At 40.0% G+C, this 17,964-nt stretch overlaps 2 protein-coding genes across 3 annotated transcripts in view; one reads left to right on the top strand and one right to left on the bottom strand.

The window, feature by feature from the left end:
- Window positions 1-11,989, top strand: part of pfas (phosphoribosylformylglycinamidine synthase) — a 27,884-nt gene extending 15,895 nt beyond the window's left edge. For both annotated transcript variants that reach the window (XM_030132283.1, XM_030132284.1), the window contains 20 exons: window positions 988-1,116; window positions 1,205-1,342; window positions 2,526-2,654; window positions 2,770-2,843; window positions 2,924-3,080; window positions 3,166-3,227; window positions 4,027-4,188; window positions 4,524-4,763; window positions 5,793-6,023; window positions 6,203-6,383; window positions 7,016-7,099; window positions 7,687-7,842; window positions 8,398-8,517; window positions 8,618-8,763; window positions 8,849-9,047; window positions 9,322-9,413; window positions 10,107-10,221; window positions 10,310-10,459; window positions 10,938-11,078; window positions 11,388-11,989. In XM_030132283.1, coding sequence (XP_029988143.1) covers window positions 988-1,116; window positions 1,205-1,342; window positions 2,526-2,654; window positions 2,770-2,843; window positions 2,924-3,080; window positions 3,166-3,227; window positions 4,027-4,188; window positions 4,524-4,763; window positions 5,793-6,023; window positions 6,203-6,383; window positions 7,016-7,099; window positions 7,687-7,842; window positions 8,398-8,517; window positions 8,618-8,763; window positions 8,849-9,047; window positions 9,322-9,413; window positions 10,107-10,221; window positions 10,310-10,459; window positions 10,938-11,078; window positions 11,388-11,698 — 3,017 coding nt within the window. In that variant the 3' untranslated portion in view covers window positions 11,699-11,989. The remainder of the gene's footprint in view (window positions 1-987; window positions 1,117-1,204; window positions 1,343-2,525; window positions 2,655-2,769; window positions 2,844-2,923; window positions 3,081-3,165; window positions 3,228-4,026; window positions 4,189-4,523; window positions 4,764-5,792; window positions 6,024-6,202; window positions 6,384-7,015; window positions 7,100-7,686; window positions 7,843-8,397; window positions 8,518-8,617; window positions 8,764-8,848; window positions 9,048-9,321; window positions 9,414-10,106; window positions 10,222-10,309; window positions 10,460-10,937; window positions 11,079-11,387) is intronic.
- Window positions 11,745-17,964, bottom strand: LOC115418036 (E3 ubiquitin-protein ligase RNF170). The gene is made up of 6 exons (XM_030132334.1): window positions 17,904-17,964; window positions 17,251-17,359; window positions 16,251-16,356; window positions 14,900-14,973; window positions 14,700-14,810; window positions 11,745-12,855 (listed from the first exon to the last, which is right to left on the bottom strand). The coding sequence occupies exons 1-6, from the start codon at window positions 17,930-17,932 to the stop codon at window positions 12,514-12,516; spliced, it is 771 nt and encodes a 256-aa protein (XP_029988194.1). The 5' UTR covers window positions 17,933-17,964; the 3' UTR covers window positions 11,745-12,513.

The following is a 17,964-nucleotide window of genomic DNA, read 5'->3' as shown; positions in this document are numbered from 1 at the left end:
AGTCACAACAGTAGCGGTCCTGGTCGGGAGTTGTCACTCTCTCTCGCCCTGGATGCAGTCTATCGTCAACAGAGCGTGCCGTGTTGTGGCGTTCAACCAGGTTTCTGACTGTGGGTTGGGAACAGCCCATACACCTGGCTACATCACTGTAGCTCAAACCGGCCTCCACCATACCCAGTGCCTGGAGACGTTCACGTGATAGATGTGGCATGGTGCCGTTCACTTGACTAACAATGGTGGCCTTTTTTGGGCCTTTATATAGGCCTTCAAAACCAATCCTCAAATTGTGCAGATACCCACTGAGTATTGCTCAATGTATATTTGGTCCACTTTTGCAAAGAGACCAACCCATGTGCAATGAACCATGACAACATGACAACTCATCATTATCTCAACTACCCGAGCACTAAGTCATCAATAAATGCACAATGAATAATTACAACCACCCTACAGGTAGAAATATGCATACATTTCCACCTCAAAGTTTCTATTGACTGTCAGTATATTTACTACGTTAGCAACTTTTTCTACACCCTGTATAATTTGAGATTTCACAATAATTACATTTTAGTTGATGATTATTGGCCAAGCGAGGCATTAGGATCAGTTATTAATTATTGTTTTCAGTGTCCTATAAGCCTAACAATAGTGAATGTTAACTCATACACACAGTACATAAGCGTACACTAGAATATGTCAATAAAGACATTGCCTTTTAGGTTTATTTCATAGAACAGACTTGATATGAATAATAGTTTATATAGAGCATATTACTGAAACATCTACAAAACAAAAATCACTGATAAAGACAGATATCAGTTGTTAAGATTAAATTAAAGTTAAGCACCTTGCATCTTCCCAGATTTGTACCAAACACTTGCATAATTCTATATGGGTGTGAATTGAATAAATAAATCAGAAGATGTGAAGTGTCTCATAAAGTGTTTTATTGAAGTAACGTTTTCTGTCATCCAATCTCACCTGTAGGTGTAGCTCCGTTCAGTGGCGCTACCACAGGGACAGGAGGTCGCATCCGGGACGTTCAGAGCGCTGGACAAGGAGGTCATGTCATTGCAGGCACTGCGGGATACTGCTTTGGGAACTTGCACATACCAGGTCAGACTTTGTTTATCTGGGAAAAAAAGAAACTGTGGAAAAGCTCTTGAATCAGCAGCGTGTATTTTATCACTGTCATCTTCTTTAGGTTACAGTCTCCCCTGGGAGTCTCAAGGAGAAGGCTGGGAGTATCCCTCCAGCTTTGCACCGCCGCTGCAGGTGGCCATCGAGGCCAGCGACGGAGCCTCCGACTACGGCAACAAGTTTGGAGAACCGGTCCTATCAGGTACAGAGGACTGCAGTAGACTCAGTGTGATCATCACTTTGACTGCAAATGCTTAACCTGAATAATTAGAACAGATGAGTCATATCGCACTTACAATTCACATTTGGTAGAAGTGACCATTGTGAATGTGTGATTGATCCAACTTTGACTGAATGTGAGGGTTTGATGTGTTTCTTTCTCATATTTTATTGTTAAAATTTCCGCAGTTTTTGGACATAAGCCACAGTATAATGGAAATGAATAATATTGAAGTGGAAATAGAGAGTGATTTCAGCACTTCAGAAACTGTGAACACCAAAGAACTGACAGTAAAGAATTAACTGAATAAAAAATCAGTAGTTTATTTTTGTGTGTTAGAAGAAGTTTAGTCTTTTTTTTTTTTTAAATGAAATAGCTAAAACTTTATCTTATTACACCTTCTACATTGTAAGGCTTTGGTGTTTGTCTTTGTGACATCTGATATTAACCTTTTTGGGCTTTTATTTCCATGTCATTTTTTTGTCCATTTTTACTTGAGTTAATGATTTATATCCAAAATGACCTGGAGGATAATGAAAACATTTTAAATAAGTGAAATAAACCAACAAATAGCTGGTATTGTTTATTTTTTAACATGTACAACTGGGAGGTGATCTCGGAGCTGACCCAGGACACGCTGGAGGGATTATATCTCTCAGCTGGCCTGGGAACGCCTCGGGATTCTCCCAGAAGAGCTGGTGGAAGTGGCTGGGGAGAGGGCTGTCTGGGCTCCTCTGCAGAGGCTGCTGCCCCTTGACCCATATAAGTGGAAGATGATGAGTACGAGTACAAATAGGAGAAAACTGTGGGTTTCAGGTTCTCTAATTTTAGAAATGAATTTTTGTCTTTCTCTTATCTGATGGTATATGTTTGATGTTTTAGTCCATTTAAATTACAGTAAAAGATCTGTGGCCAAAATAAGCTGCAATAATAATGAAAACATTATTATTATTATTATTATTATGTTTTGTTTTTTAAAGGGAAATACATATTGTCAATTATTCACCACCAGACCTTTGTTCATTACAGTTTCATGGACATTGAAATCAGTTTGCTTACTGAACAATTGATCATTTGTTGTCTGGTTATAATCAATTTTGAGCACGCAACCAGATTAATTGATTGACGGAAATTGTTCAGTCCTCTTGCTCATTGCCTCCTTTAGGTTTTGCCCGTTCCTTTGGCATGAGGCTGTCCAACGGAGAGAGGCGAGAGTGGATTAAGCCCATCATGTTCAGTGGTGGACTTGGTTCTATTGACAACAAACATTTGAAGAAGGAACAGGCAGAACCTGGTAATGTTTTAACTCAGTGTGTGAAATGAGTTTAATCAATGTTAAGGCTATATTTGTACACATCGATCAATGACTCACTGGATCCCTCTGTTCCTCCGCGGCGCCTGTCGATCAGAAATGGAAGTGGTGAAGATCGGAGGGCCGGTATACAGGATTGGTGTGGGAGGAGGGGCGGCCTCCTCTGTGCAAGTAGGAACGCTAAATAAAACTCACACTATCAGCGATCTCATGAGGTTTCAGGGTAAGAGTTAATATTTTGGTTTTGGTAGGTCCAGGGCGACAACTGCAGCGACAGGGATCTGGGTGCCGTGCAGAGGGGAGACGCTGAGATGGAGCAGAAGATGAACCGTGCTCTCAGGGCCTGTCTGGAGAGAAGTGAAGGGAACCCAATCTGCAGTATACATGACCAGGGGGCAGGAGGAAATGGTACCAAACAGGGCTGTTTTTCATATCAGTGTACACCTTATTAAATGAGAGTAAAGTGAACCTAATAAATCACTGTCATTATTAGGTAATGTGCTTAAGGAGCTCAGTGAGCCAGCAGGAGCTGTGATATACTGCAGTAGATTCAAGGTAATTATTGCATAAGCATCAGCTGCACGTTTCCATATTTGAGAAGCATTCCTCACACTTTATTTTCATGAGCTGAAGGTTTCAGCCAAACTAATGTATTCTCATTTTAAAACAACATTCTGTGCCCACATGAGCCTTTTGGCAACAATTCAACCCGCCAGAAACTCACAGCACATGAAGGGGGGCTGATAAGGTCAGGAGTGTAAATTGTTCAAATAACACCTCGTCTGCTGTGAAAATAGTCAATAGTATCCTGATAAAAAGCAGAATTTTTTTTGTTTGTTTTTGATTTAACCAGAAAAAAAAAACTGAGAGATTAAAAATCTTTCAGCTGTCTTGGCCAAGACAGTAACAGCAGAAGTTACACAAAATAGAAATCACAGCCATACAGCCACACTAAAAGTATACATAAAACACATAACAGAAGTCAGGTTAGTGATTTATGTATGGTTTTAGAAATAAGGGCATACATATAAAACACCACCATTTTAACAGCAGCAAATTAGTTAAGAAAGACAACAGGGACAGAATGACCTGTAATTCAGTGTCCATGATGAATTAACAGATGTAGTCAAGGAGCTGGTTTGTTTTTACTGGAAAAGGTCACATGACAGAGACACAAGTGACAAAAGGATACTCAGTGAGTGATGGCACTAAGCCGACAGTGACTGTGGATTTCTGTGTTTTTGCCAGAACAGTGTGGTGTAAACATTTTTAAAACAAAAATGTATTGGTATGTGAGATAACATTCTGTGTTCTCTGCTGTTTTTTTTTTCCTTCTCATTCTTGTGTGGTGTAGAAAGGTGACCCCACGCTGAGTGTGTTGGAGCTGTGGGGGGCTGAGTATCAGGAGAGCAATGCATTGCTGCTCCGCACATCAGACAAGCCCTTCCTGGAGAGGGTCTGTCAGAGGGAGAAGTGTCCTGTCGACTTTGTGGGAAACATCACTGGAGATGGCAAGGCACGTTTCAGCCTGGATCAATCAAGAAGCCCACATCCACCGCATTAATCAATCAGCTGTAGCAGTCAGACATTATCGGCTCTGTCACACTGCAGAATGGCCTTAAATCAGATTCCACATCCAGCATCTTGGACAACATTTACATGCACAACACATTCCAGTTTTTGCCCTTTTTCCAAAACAGACAATATTCCTACTTAGCTGTTAATGTGGCCAGTGAATATGCACTTGTTTACATTCAGATGTGCATATTTCAGTTCACCACATCCTTTCATTTTGTTTGTTTGCTTCATAACTTTCCACTGCATCTTATCATTTGTCTTGCGTCCATATAGATGGTTCTGGTGGACGATGTTGGCGCAGTCAATGGTGACCAGGCCAACGGTGAGCGCTGCCCAGTTGACCTGCAGCTGGAATGGGTTCTGGGGAAGATGCCTCAGAAGGAGTTTAAGATGGAGCGCCTGACTCCAACTCTTCAGCCGCTGGTTCTTCCTGCCGGGCTGACCGTCAAAGAGGCTCTGGATAGAGTTTTACGTCTGCCCGCTGTGGCATCTAAACGCTACCTGACCAACAAGGTTGGTGTTTTTATGTGTTCATTTTTGAGAATTTTTGTTTGGTTTAGTTTTGTATATGTCATTCTATTTCATTATGACTTTTTGATCTTAATTTTAGTTTAGTTTTAACTAGTTCTTAAAGTGTCTTTGCTGTTTAGTTTGGTTTTCATTGGTTTTAGTGTCAGAAGTCTTTTTTTTTTTTTTCTTTTCCTAATCGGGAGTATTATTCAGGGATGACTCAAAGAGGTCAAAAGTATTGTGTGCTTAAAACCTTTGTGAAACATCACCCATTTTAAAAGATAAATTAACTTGGGACAGATGAAAAGTGATCCACTAAACATGGCTATAAACAGTGGGTTAGACAGTGAATTTTAATGTGTTACTAATTTTTTGTTTCATTTAAATTGATCAAACCAGTCATTTTCTCATATTTTTTGTGTCTTTTAGTTTAGCTTTACACAGTACAGTTTTAGTTGATGGTCGTTTTTCAGTTAAAGCTGCAGGACCCAAAATCAGGGGGGGCACCAGCTATTGAAAAAACACCCCTTCCTTATGTAGCCTTCTCCTCTTGGTCCAAGTCAAAAGACTAAATATTAACATAGATGAACATGATGCAGTTTTGTGTTGCAATGTCAGAAACAAAGCCACTTTCACATTAAGAAATAGAGTAACACAGTAGAATTGTGTCCAGGTCTGATCAGTGATCAGATGTCAGTCATATAATTAAACTTCTGCCTGTCTGGAAAAAAATCTGCATCACAAAATTGATTTTCTGTATCGTGAAAACATAGGCAAAGAGTAGATGTAGAGCACCTGAATTACAATAAGATGAAAGGAAATTATGAAACTTTTGTGTAATGATGCTAAAAACCTATGAAGGAGTGCAGCTTTAATTAAAATGCCTTTTCACACTCATTTTCATTATTGCATTAGTTTTCATTCATGTTAATAACCTTGGTATATACTCCTTATTCTCACTCTGCCTCTTTAGAAGCACATTTATGCAAACACTTGATGACTCTTCATGTCTTCTCTCTCTTCCTCCATCAGGTGGACCGGTCTGTGACTGGGCTGGTTGCCCAGCAACAGTGCGTCGGCCCTCTTCACACCCCACTGGCCGACGTGGCTGTTGTTGCTCTGTCACCATTCACCCTCGAGGGAGCAGCGACAGCGATCGGAGAGCAGCCAATTAAAGGCCTCGTGCATCCTGCAGCTGGGGCTCGCATGGCTGTGGGAGAAGCTCTGACCAATCTGGTGTTCGCCAGAGTCACAGCTTTGAAGGTGAGCTAATTATAAAAGCAAGAGGAACAAGCCAATCTGAGTAAAGTTAGTTGTTTTGTCCCACCATTTCAGAAAAGAAATATGACAGAAATAATGGCACAGAATTAAATGTGATCTTCCTTTTATGTGACATAAGCATATTTTAGGATTTTTCCATATGTGCGGGTTGTGTGTTTCAGGATGTGAAGTGCAGTGGTAACTGGATGTGGGCTGCCAAGCTGCCTGGGGAGGGAGCGTGCCTGTGGGACGCCTGCACCGCCATGTGTGAGGTTATGGGTCATCTGGGAGTAGCCATCGATGGGGGCAAGGACTCTCTGAGTATGGCTGCCAGAGTGGGAAAAGAGACGGTCAAAGCTCCAGGTACCTTCATTATGCATATGTCAGTTTTTAACCATTGATGTGAAGAGCTGAAATACAAAATCCTCATGCATTCTGTGCATTTGTCACCTTCAGATGGCCCTTCAAATGACTGGTTGGTGGTTCAGACTTTATGTTGGCGATAAACATTCAGCTTTTACTGATTTTAGGTCTATTTTTACTCATTGTGCACCCGCATCCTGCAACATGCATATGAAGCTTAACCTTGCTTCATTTTAGCCCTGGGGCCATTTTAATGTTTAATTCAACTAAATTTTACTTTTCTTGTTTTAGCTGATTTAATAGCTTTTTATTTCAATCGAGTCAGGTAATCTTAATGGTTCTATAATGTTTTATTATTCTACTGAATCTTTTTTATCACCGTTTGTTGTGCTTCCTCCAGGTATCCTTAAGGTTTTATTGCTCATTGAATCACATTTTCTCCTGTTGTTTTCTCCACTATACTGCAAATGAGACCTCTATATTAATATTACCGACATTAAGTAAAGGCTGAATAAATTCAGCTGTGATGGTTAAGGTTAGTGATAGTGCTAGATTTGGGAAATGCATTATGTCAGTGAGTGTCACAAACATGTGGTGTGTTTTCTTTGTTAACTTGTCTTTCTCTGCTCCAGGTGCTCTGGTTATTTCAGCATATGCTGTTTGTCCTGACATCACTGCTACTGTGACGCCTGATCTTGAAGATCCAGATGGCAAAGGTGTTTCATATTCACACCAACACACACACTCAAATTACATAGCATGAAGTTTGGATGGTGACATTAATCAATATTGATGATGTATGATATTGAGGTAGTTGGAGTATGTAACATGTCTACAACTAAAGTATGTAAAATCAATTCCCACATGGCCCGTATTAAACATTTTGACTTATACTGATAGTAAATGGTGCCACAATGATCAAATTCAGAGAAGTCCATAATTTTATTCACCTGTAGGTCATGTTACCTGTAGCTACTTCATTACAATGACATGATTTAACATTCTAAATGTCACTAAATCTAATGTGAATTAAATTTTAATATTGCCTTGTATAATCTGAGGTTTACCTAAGTCACATCAGATAAACCCCCATGATCCCACACTACTTATTAGATTATTGTTTAACGAAGTATATAATAGTATTAATATTTCTTGTTTTTTAGTTTGTTAGGGTAAAAAGGGAACAGACTTGAGAATTTCCACAAAATATTCACTGCTCTCCCATATGGACTGCACACATATGGACACACATATTACAAACTCTGTACAGACGTGTCCCTCTGACCCTCTGTTCTGTCTCCAGGCGTCTTGTTGTGGGTTCCCCTCAGTCCAGGACATCATCGTCTGGGAGGTTCTGCCTTGGCTCAGTGCTTCAGTCAGCTGGGAGACTGCTCTCCTGACCTGGACCAGCCAGAACTACTGACTGCCTGCTTCAACACCACACAAACGCTCATACACGGTCAGCTTTCACCCAGACTGAAACTACCTGCCACAGTAGGGGCAGAAGTTTGGCTTAGTTTACTGTAGTCCGAACCTTTCTGTGGCTGTCTTTACATATTTCATTTGTAATGACGCTGGAGGGCATAGGTCTGTACTGTGTTCATACTGCCATCTAGTGGTTTAAATTTATATTTGTACTTCACAGAAAAGCAGCAGGATGCACAGCATCTCTTCTTTTATGTTTAAGATTCAAAATGTGTTTATTTTTTACAGTGTAAGAGATTTGACTTGGTCATCTACCTCCACTGCATCTATAAAAACCAATGATAATGAGTTCATGTATGTAAATTACAATTGTGAAAAAAGAACAGCATGGTAACCAAAACTACAGTAGAACACATAGAGTAAATCATACACTGATATTTATTGGATTAATCAGCTAATCAGTTAATCAGCTGACACAAAGAAACTGAAGTGGCACAGAAATGTTTTTATTTTACATCAGTGAAAATCACTACATTGTTGTCACAAACTGGAAGAACTGGAAAAGAGGAGTGTTTTTCTGTCATTTTAGACCATCTTCTGAGTGCAGGACATGACATCAGTGACGGAGGCGTCATTTCCTGCTTGTTGGAGATGGCATTTGCTGGAAACCGTGGCATTGATGTTGAGTTATCATCACAAGGTGCCGGAGGTGAGCCATCGGACTCCTGGATTGGTCTACCTCATATTATCAAACTCTGTAGCTCACACATTAAGTCATGCTGTTGTTGGTGTTTTTGTTGTGTTTGCAGTCATGGAGCTGCTGTTCAGTGAGGAGCTGGGTTTGGTTCTCGAGGTGTCACAGTCTGACATGGAAATGGTGCATCAGCGATACAGTGATGCAGGCGTGCAGTGTCATTATATCGGCAGAACCCACGGCTTCGGACCAGAGGCTATGGTGAGACGATAATAACACGATCCCATTTCCAAAGCTTTTTCCCTTCATTTGTGGTAACCATGGCCTCCACTGTGTTTTGTTGTAGGTCAGAGTTTGTGTGGATGGACAGGAGGTACTGAGGGAACCCTTGCCTGATCTCAGAGCAGTATGGGAGGATACCAGCTTCAGGCTGGAGTGTCTCCAGGCCAATGAGCTCTGTGTAAAACAGGAAGAGGAAGGACTTGCCAAGAGGACGCAGCCCTACTTCAAACTGACCTTTGACCCTAATGACACGCCTAACATCAGTAAGACTCAACAGGATTAGCACATTTATACAGCATAGTTATGCATTTATTGTGTAAATGTAGGCTGCTTCAGTATAGCTGCATTTAACTATGTACAGGGTAAATAATGTCTTTCACAGCTCAAAGCTACACTTAGACAAAAATCATTTTGAGCAGTTGTAAGCAGTACATGATTACATTGCTACTTGATATTGTTTGTTTGTTTTAAGTTATCAAAATTGTCACTGGTTCCATTGATTTTATTCATTTTTTTTTCTTCTGCCTGTTATTTCAGCTGCAGGGCTGCCTCGGGTGGCGGTGGTCCGAGAGGAGGGCAGCAACGGAGACAGAGAGATGTCAGTCTCTCTCTATATGGCAGGGTTTGAGGTAAACATACTTATGAATGAATTATATTAATGAACAATGCTGGAAGACTTAATTGTCCATACTGGGTGTTTTTTTTCATTTTGTCTTATTTGTGACATGGTTGTAGATGCCTTAAAGTGAGTATTTTAAATACTACAGATTACTTCAGTGTTGTCTTACATTAAAGTATTAGCTTGTGCTGTAAATTTGTAACCTTAAAGTCCCTATAAAACACAGCAGCAGTGTGAAGAGTGTGAAACCAGTGACTTCAGATGAAAATGAAGCTATGTGAATTTGTTTTAGCACATTTTGTTTTCACTTTTTTCCTGATGCTGCGTTGCCTTTGTTGCCTTGCTACTAGTCCTCTTCAAATAAAAATGTAGTTTTTACCTTCTGCCTTTATCGCAGCATGAAATGACTGAAAAAGATGAGTACATCAATAACAACAATGGAAATTCACTGCTCAGTCAAACAACTTGAATGCTTATTCTAACTTCATTTTCTTTGGATGGACAGGATATTCTCCAGGGTTTGTGGTAAATTGTTGGTACCTTTTGCAATTTTACAGCCAATATTTCAAACTTTGAAAAACCAGTCCCTTCAAGCAATCTGTTGGCTTTAAGAATGTGACAGTCATGTCTTCCACTCCTGGATGCTGTTTATGATTGTGTATGTACTACTGCCATGTTAATCACAGTAGTGACTTGTGTTTAGGTGTGGGACGTCACGATGCAGGACCTGTGCTCGGGCTCTTTAACCCTGGACCGTTTTAAAGCCGTGGTCTTTGTCGGTGGATTCAGCTACGCAGACGTCCTGGGATCAGCCAAAGGCAGAAGACACACTAACACTTGCTGTCTTATTCATTCCCTTGTGAAGCACCCAGTGTTGTGTGTAATACCGTCTGTGTTTTATGACAGGCTGGGCTGCTACCGTCACCTACAACCCAAAGGCCAAGGCTGAATTCGATCGCTTCCGGCAGCGGAACGACACACTTAGTCTAGGTGTGTGTAACGGCTGTCAGCTGCTGGCCCTGCTGGGCTGGGTGGGAGAAGCTGGGAACAGAACAGGTAAGAGGAGACGCTCCACAAAGCCACAGGAATGTTCCATACAATGGAGGAAATAACAGTCCATGTGACAGTAGCCTCGCTGACCTACATCAGGGATAAACAACTTGAGACCAGCTGGTCCACCGGCGGTTCTGTAATTCACTATAAAAATAAATTGATTCACACTTTTTTTACCCTGTTTCAAGTGTAACTAAAGCATATACGACAAAAATGCTGTTACTAAAGGTATTTATAAGCCAGTGAAACTAAAAATGACTTAATGGACTGCTGATGTTTATTCATTTTATCTGATACTTATTGTTTATAATATGATAACTGGCCCCCAGAGTGGCCCCCATATGAAGGAAGTTGAGGATCCTTGGCCTAAGATTGTAAAGAGATGTAAGGAAGAGAGTCATTTTTGCAGTGAGCACAGAACTTCTAAGGTTTTCTAATTGTGCTGTTGCTGTTCTACTCTCATCTATGTCATCTCTGACAGAGTCTGATGTAGTGCTGACCCATAATAAGTCCGGCAGGTTTGAGTCCCGGTTTGTCAGCGTTGGAATCCAGGAGTCACCGTCCATCTGGCTCAGAGGCATGGAGGGCTCAGCTCTGGGAGTGTGGGTCGCACACGGGGAAGGTACGCTCATATTTAGGTCTGAAATGTTCTACCATTGATAGTGTAGTTCTTTTTAATGTGTTGGATGAAAAATGACTAAAAGTGGTGCAAGACAGTTGCAGGCACTAAAAACTGGCAGGTTTTAACAAACCCCTGAAGGATGGGAATAAGCGCTGAGTTAGAAAACTGGGTACCCAAAAGGTTACCCAGTGTGAAACTGAGTTTGCATAACTATGACTCATTCTGCTGAATCATGTCACTGGTCGGTGTGTTCCCAGTGTGTAATCAGCAGCTGTTTTTAATATTGACTTTCCCCTAACCTTCTTACAGGTCTGATGCAATTCTCTAGCTCCCAAGCCCAGGACCAGATTATTTCTGGTGGTCTCGCCCCCCTTCGTTACCTGGACGACCAAGGTCACCCCACTGAAGAGTACCCTCTGAACCCCAACGGTTCCCCACAGGGCATAGCAGGACTCTGCTCCGCAGATGGCAAACACCTGGCCATGATGCCTCACCCGGAGCGCTGCACCCTGAGCTGGCAGTGGCCCTGGGCCCCGAGAGACTTCAGACCTTCTCTCGAACCGTCACCCTGGCTTCGTATGTTCAAGAATGCAGCTGCCTGGTGCAGCAGCACAGAGTGATGATGCGTAATGCACGTTTCTACTGTTAACTTTTATCATTGTCTGCTTGGGGTATGCCTCAACTCAAGCTAACATGCATGTTTACACGTCCCAATCCTCTAACACATTTCTGTATTTCCACGGTACGTACAAAAATTTAGAGAGCTGTTCTGTATTTCTTCAGTGTGCTGATGTTATCAGTATTGTCTTAAAATGAAAACGGTAATTGCTTCTCTGTGTATGACTGGCATAATAAGATGTGTTGCTCCAATGCTGAGCTCTGCTGAAACTTTATACATTAAATGAATTACTAAAACACCAGATATCAAAGTATTTTCAAAAGACAAAGGAAAACTGCATATAATAAATATTTTTTTTATTTTACACAAAAAACATGAATTTATGTAATACTTACAAGGACATCACTATTACAGTACTGACTGACCACTTGCTGCCGTTATGCAACAAAAAGAAAAGAATGGCACTTTGATGCCCCAGAAAAATTGTCAAGAATTAAGTTTCCGTATGAGTATAATTTTGAGATGTAAATGCTTGATTTTTTTTTTTTTTTTTGTATTTAACATCAATTAAATAGCCTCAAACCTGTGTCTTGAGAACTCAGGAACTTTATGAATGAGGATCGTAAGCATGCTTGAACCAGGATTACATTGAACAGATAACACCAGGCTCTGTAAACACTCAACAGACGTCTTGACTGTTACATGATACGCTGTTAGTTTTCTTGCATCCACAAATCCATCGGTCCACAACCAGAAGGAGGAATCAAAGCAAACTTGATGCCAAACAGCTTGCATCAACACTCCAGCAGTGTCTGTCTACAGTGAATTTACAATTACTGCATGTGAGGTTGAAGCGTCTGCAGACTGTCCTCTCTGAGGCACCATGTGCTGGTTGATGTTGATAACACAGATGAGAAGCAGAATAACAACCACCAGGTCATCCAGGACTCCCAGCAGTCCGCAGAGGGAGGGGTCTGTTTCCAGGGAGCTTGGAGATGAAGCGATAGGGTCCAGAGGAGGGGAGGAGATGGACACTACAGTCCCCACACAGCACAGGGCCACTCTGATGAAGAACAGCCACACCAGTCCTCCCATGGTAAAGAGGCCCCGTACCAGTAACTGCAGGAGCAGGGGCGTGTCACATATGTAGTCTGTTACCTAAAACATCAGCAGGAAGAAACACACATCAAAACCTACAAACTGTTCCACATACATTATATAATCCTTGTTCCCAAAGTGACTGAAATCATGATTCATGTTTACTGCCAATTCTCATCACCTTATAAAAGCCTTCTGAAACAGTCAACCACAGATAAACATTAGACAAAACACATATTACACAAACACTTAATGAGAACTAGTAAATACATTAGTAGGAGTTAATAGTCCCTATTCTTGTTTTTGATGTCTTTCTTTTAGTTTATTTAGTTGCCAGCCCAAACTAAATATCCTGAAACCTGCCTGTGGGTCTTGGACAGTCTTTGGGAATGGATGGTATGAAGTCGTGTTTCTAAATTCACTCTCACATCCAATCACTAAGTTGCAACCCCTTTTCAGAGAATCCAAACAAAAAGAGGATTTATTTTTCCACAAATAAGATGATAAGCACAAATCTACACATGTTCCTCACTGCATCCAGACCAGATGACTAACAGTAAACTGAACAATCACAACTGGACACTGTTGATGTTCATGAAAATAAATTAACATCATAACCACTATGTGTATGCACATAATAAGTAAAACTAACGTAATAGTGTTTTCACTGAAACACACATTGGTGTGATTCTGAAAGACATTTCAGTTTTGCTTTTGAGTGTCTGTCCCTTTGGTATTTTACATAAACACATATTTAACAACAATAAAACCTCTGCCTGTCACCTTTCAGTTGATTTACTGCACATCTTTCACACACATCTGTCAAAGTAAGTCATAACTATTTAAATATTTTATACTTATCCTTATTTAGAGTTTTTTATGGCACACTTTGATTACACACTTCACAACTGAGTCCTTGACCCACTAGTTGAGAACATTGGGTATAAAGTACCAAATATAAAGTGCACTTGCAACATATTTTCCAAAGCTGTTTAGACAATGTGATCTTTTAAGTACGTGAGTGTTTGGAATGAGAGGCAAGAAATATAACCTTTTGAATTTTATGTACTCTTAGATAAGAATGCAAAGCAAAAACATGTAGAAAAGTGAACTGTTTTAAGTGTTTTCTGTCAAAAAGGATGGGTTTAGTGAGGCAACAAGGTGTGTTAGTCTCCGGTGTGTTACCAGATACCTTCACTGTCTAACAATGGTGGTTGTATGGGACTATAATACCCTTAGGTTACATAAGAAGTGGTCCAGTTTCTCAGTCCATTTTCTGATGCACAAATCCTTGACTTCCCTACTATACAGTCTAATCTTCTGTTCAATTTAATGAAATAAAAAAGAAAACTCTAGAGAAACTAAAAAAATATTCAAACTTCAACTAAAACTAAAGAGCTGTTTGAGTGAGGTGTTTACTGTTTTTATTGTTCATATTAGATTAAATTTAAATTCATCATCATCATAGGAGTGCAAGCACCAGTCTGCAAATGTCAAGTGGAGCAAGGAGTGAATACGTCAACATTAAAGGTATTATAATTATAGATAAAAATCAGGAAAAAAAATATGTATGCATATTTGACACTGGACTCACATTTGTTGTCTGCGTGTGCCTTTTTACTTCACTGGTTTATACTTATACTTTTTATTCTTGACTGTATAACTGATGTGAGTATTTACCTGAGCACATTACAGAATATAAAACCAAATTTCATTGCACTATACAATAGTATTGACAATGATAAAAAATATTCTATTCTATTCTATTCTATTCTATTCTATTCTATTCTATTCTATTCTATTCTAAATAGTTGTAAATAGAAGTATAAATAAGCAGAAGAGCCATATCTGTATATAATAAACTGTGTTCATGTCTGCCAGGTCAAAGGTGATAAAGTACTGACCCGTCTTGGAGCTCCAGAGTAGCGTCTGTTGTAGTCTGTGATTTTTTCCAGAACTTCTTTTGACTGGTGGTCTGATCGACTCTCACTGAATAGATGACACAGCGCACTGACCTGCAAGAGTGCATTTTGTCCAACATGTTAATGCTTTATTCTCTACCAATTATTTATTGTTTGTCATTACTCAGTTGTGCACACTGTACCTTCTGTCTGCAGAGAGGGCAGCTGATGGCATCCAACCATGACCCATGTCTCCAGTAGGCGATCAGACATGGAGCTGCAGAGCCAAACACACAACAATAAGTAACAAAGTCCGAAACATTCAAGTGTTAACACCACTAGTGCAGAGATCACATTTTACATCATAGCAAAGCTGTAATAAATCTGATCCCAGAAAAACATGTGCACGTTTCATCACCATCAACAACAGATGATAAAAACTTGAAGAGGACACAACTCAAACATGGTTAAATGGGTCAGATTAACTGTGTCAAGAGTCTGTGCAGATGAGACGGAGAGTGTGCTTGAAAAGACAAAGAATCCTTATCTGTGACAGATAATATCAAGGTTAAAGAGGTGTACATCAGACATGGTGTCAGAACCACTCCCGAAGATCCTTTTACATCACGTACAACACAGCACCAGTCTGACTTCCTTCTCGTAAGGTGCAATCATTGAGCTTCTCGGAAGGACACCTTTGACTCATTCTATGATGAGTGTGTGTCAATAAAATGTCTACAGGAGTAATCAAAATGTTCGAGCTGGCTTTGTGCTGTAGTCCATGTTAGAGTGACATACTGCTGTATATTACTCCTGTTAGGAGTCAGTGATTATATGATTATACTACACATTCTAGGGGATGAAGACAGTGAATGGTTGTTCATCCCTATATGTTGGACCTGTGACTTTTTTTAAATTCAAACTTTATTTAACCAGGTAGTTTCTTGAGATCAAGATCTTTTTTAAGGGAGACCTGACCATGATGGCACATCAGTAATGTGAAGAACTGGTCCTATGTCCAGGGTGTGCCCCACCTTCATTCCCTCCAAAGGATTAAATGGTTACAGAAAATGGATGAAGAACTGAATGAATTTAAAAGTATGGTGTGAACACCTAAGTGATGCCTAAGTGTTTGGATCAATGAATTTCACCACATCTTTTGTAACAGAATCCTCAAGCTGTCAGGTGAAAAGCAGAGTCTGGAGTGACTAGACTGTGGCAACAGTAAATTATTGACAACCAGCAGGCAGACCTCAAACACTGAGACACATCTCCCTGAAACACACTGATGCTGATCGCTGATCAACCAATGACTGAAATGAAAAAAATCATCAAAGATGAAAAGATGTGACGTAACAGGTGAGCAAAAATTAAATAATTAAATCCTCTTAGAGATGATGGCATGAACAGGTGCACTGATGAAAGAGCAAACCAAGTCTGATCTGACACCACTGCAGAACCAGGAAAGCAGCCAGTGTGTGTGTGTGTGTGTGTGTGTGTGTGTGTGTGTGTGCGTGCGTGCGTGCGTGCGTGTGTGTGTGTGTGATTTCGTACCACAAAATAAATGGCCACAGTTGGTCTGGACTGGGAAACTGGCGGTCTGCAGACACACTGGACAGTGCCAGTCTCGGACTGAGGATGGACAGAACTTTACAGATTCCTAAAAAAACACGAAAAGGCAAAGGTAAGGAAGTTATTATACTGTCATTCATATAAAAACATACATCATGGCATGTTGAATATTAATGGTGATAAGTAGAAAGGCACAAAGAGAAGAGATTTAACAAAGAAGAGGAACAGAAAAACTGGGAAATACTGTGTCTCCACTCTAACCTCAAAAAAACCTTTTCCTTGACAACCTCTCATAAGAACTGGTACAATAAAAACTACAACCAAGGTTATAGTTTACATCCAGAGTCGTTATATACTCGAGGTACTTATTGTATTTTTTGATGGATGTTCTCCATATGTTGACATGTTTGATAGTATTAAATCAGTATTTTCTTAATTCAATTAATTTTTAAGTCATGGCCACAAATTACTTGTGTCAAGTCAGCCTGACATTGACCTTTGAACCACCAAATTACAACCAGACAAGTCTTGACTCCAAGTGAAAGTTTGTGCTAAATTTCAAGAAATTCCAGCACATTGTTCCTGAGAGAATGTGTTCCCAAAAATAGAAGACAGACAGACAGTCTCAAAACATTCCACTTCTGACCACAGCAGATGGAACATAGAGACATAATCACTGATATAATCTGCATAATATAATAAATATATTTTGGTTCTCTTATGATAAGCCATTGAGCTTAAAAGTGTATATTATCAACATTGTCATTATTTTGTCAGGACCTGACCAAACTGTGAACCTAATAAAAACTGTGTGTGGGTTGATTATTATTACATCACAGTCATAATATTATTTCCTGCACGTGTGTTCATTCTGTCACTGGTGAAGAAGTTTCATGATACAAAACAGAGGCAGAACCCGTAAAACATCAGCGTCTTGCAGAGTGTGTAGTTTAGTGTCATTGTGTCATGATGAATCCATCACCTTGTGGCAGCTCGTGTATGGAGATGCTGATAGCTTTGGTGCGAACATCAACGATCTGGATGACCCTACGTGACCCTGAACCACTGTTTCTTCAGGGAGATGGTCCAGTCTGCAACGTGACATGACATATTTGCAGTGATAAACATACATTAAATACTGATTATCAATGAGAAGATACTGAAAACAAGACCTTTTGTGATAAGGTGCCGATGCTTTGATTACAAACCTCTGACACATCAGGACTGACATGATGCACTGAGAAAGACTAGTGAATTCATTAAAAGCTTATCTTCACTTGTAGCTTTGCTTTAGTAACTTTAACAAAGTGTAAGAAGAGAAGAGTTGCACTACTCATAATTGCATAATTGCATATCATAATTGCTTTCTGTATTTATAATTCTAGGCACTTTACAGAGCATAAACACAAAATTTTAGTTGCACTGTACAGTTGTATTTTTGCAACGACAGTAAAGCTTAATCCTATTCTACCGTTATTTTCAGTATCACAATAAAGCAAATATAATCATCAGCTCATTAAAATAAGTCATTGTGCCTGTTATTGGAACTCAGTCCTTGAACCGTTGTTCAAAGCCAACTCTCATGAATACATTCCAAGAAAACAAGCAAAACAAACATAATAAAGTCAGACTTACCTGGGCTGAGTGCTGTGATGGGTGTGCATACTGACTGGTAGATACTGTCTCCGAGCAGGAA

This window comes from Sphaeramia orbicularis, chromosome 4, assembly GCF_902148855.1.
Source record: "Sphaeramia orbicularis chromosome 4, fSphaOr1.1, whole genome shotgun sequence".
NCBI classification, from domain to species: Eukaryota; Metazoa; Chordata; class Actinopteri; order Kurtiformes; family Apogonidae; genus Sphaeramia; species Sphaeramia orbicularis.
The sequence above is the reverse complement of the archived record's forward strand: the minus strand, read 5'-3'. Positions and strand labels throughout refer to the sequence as shown.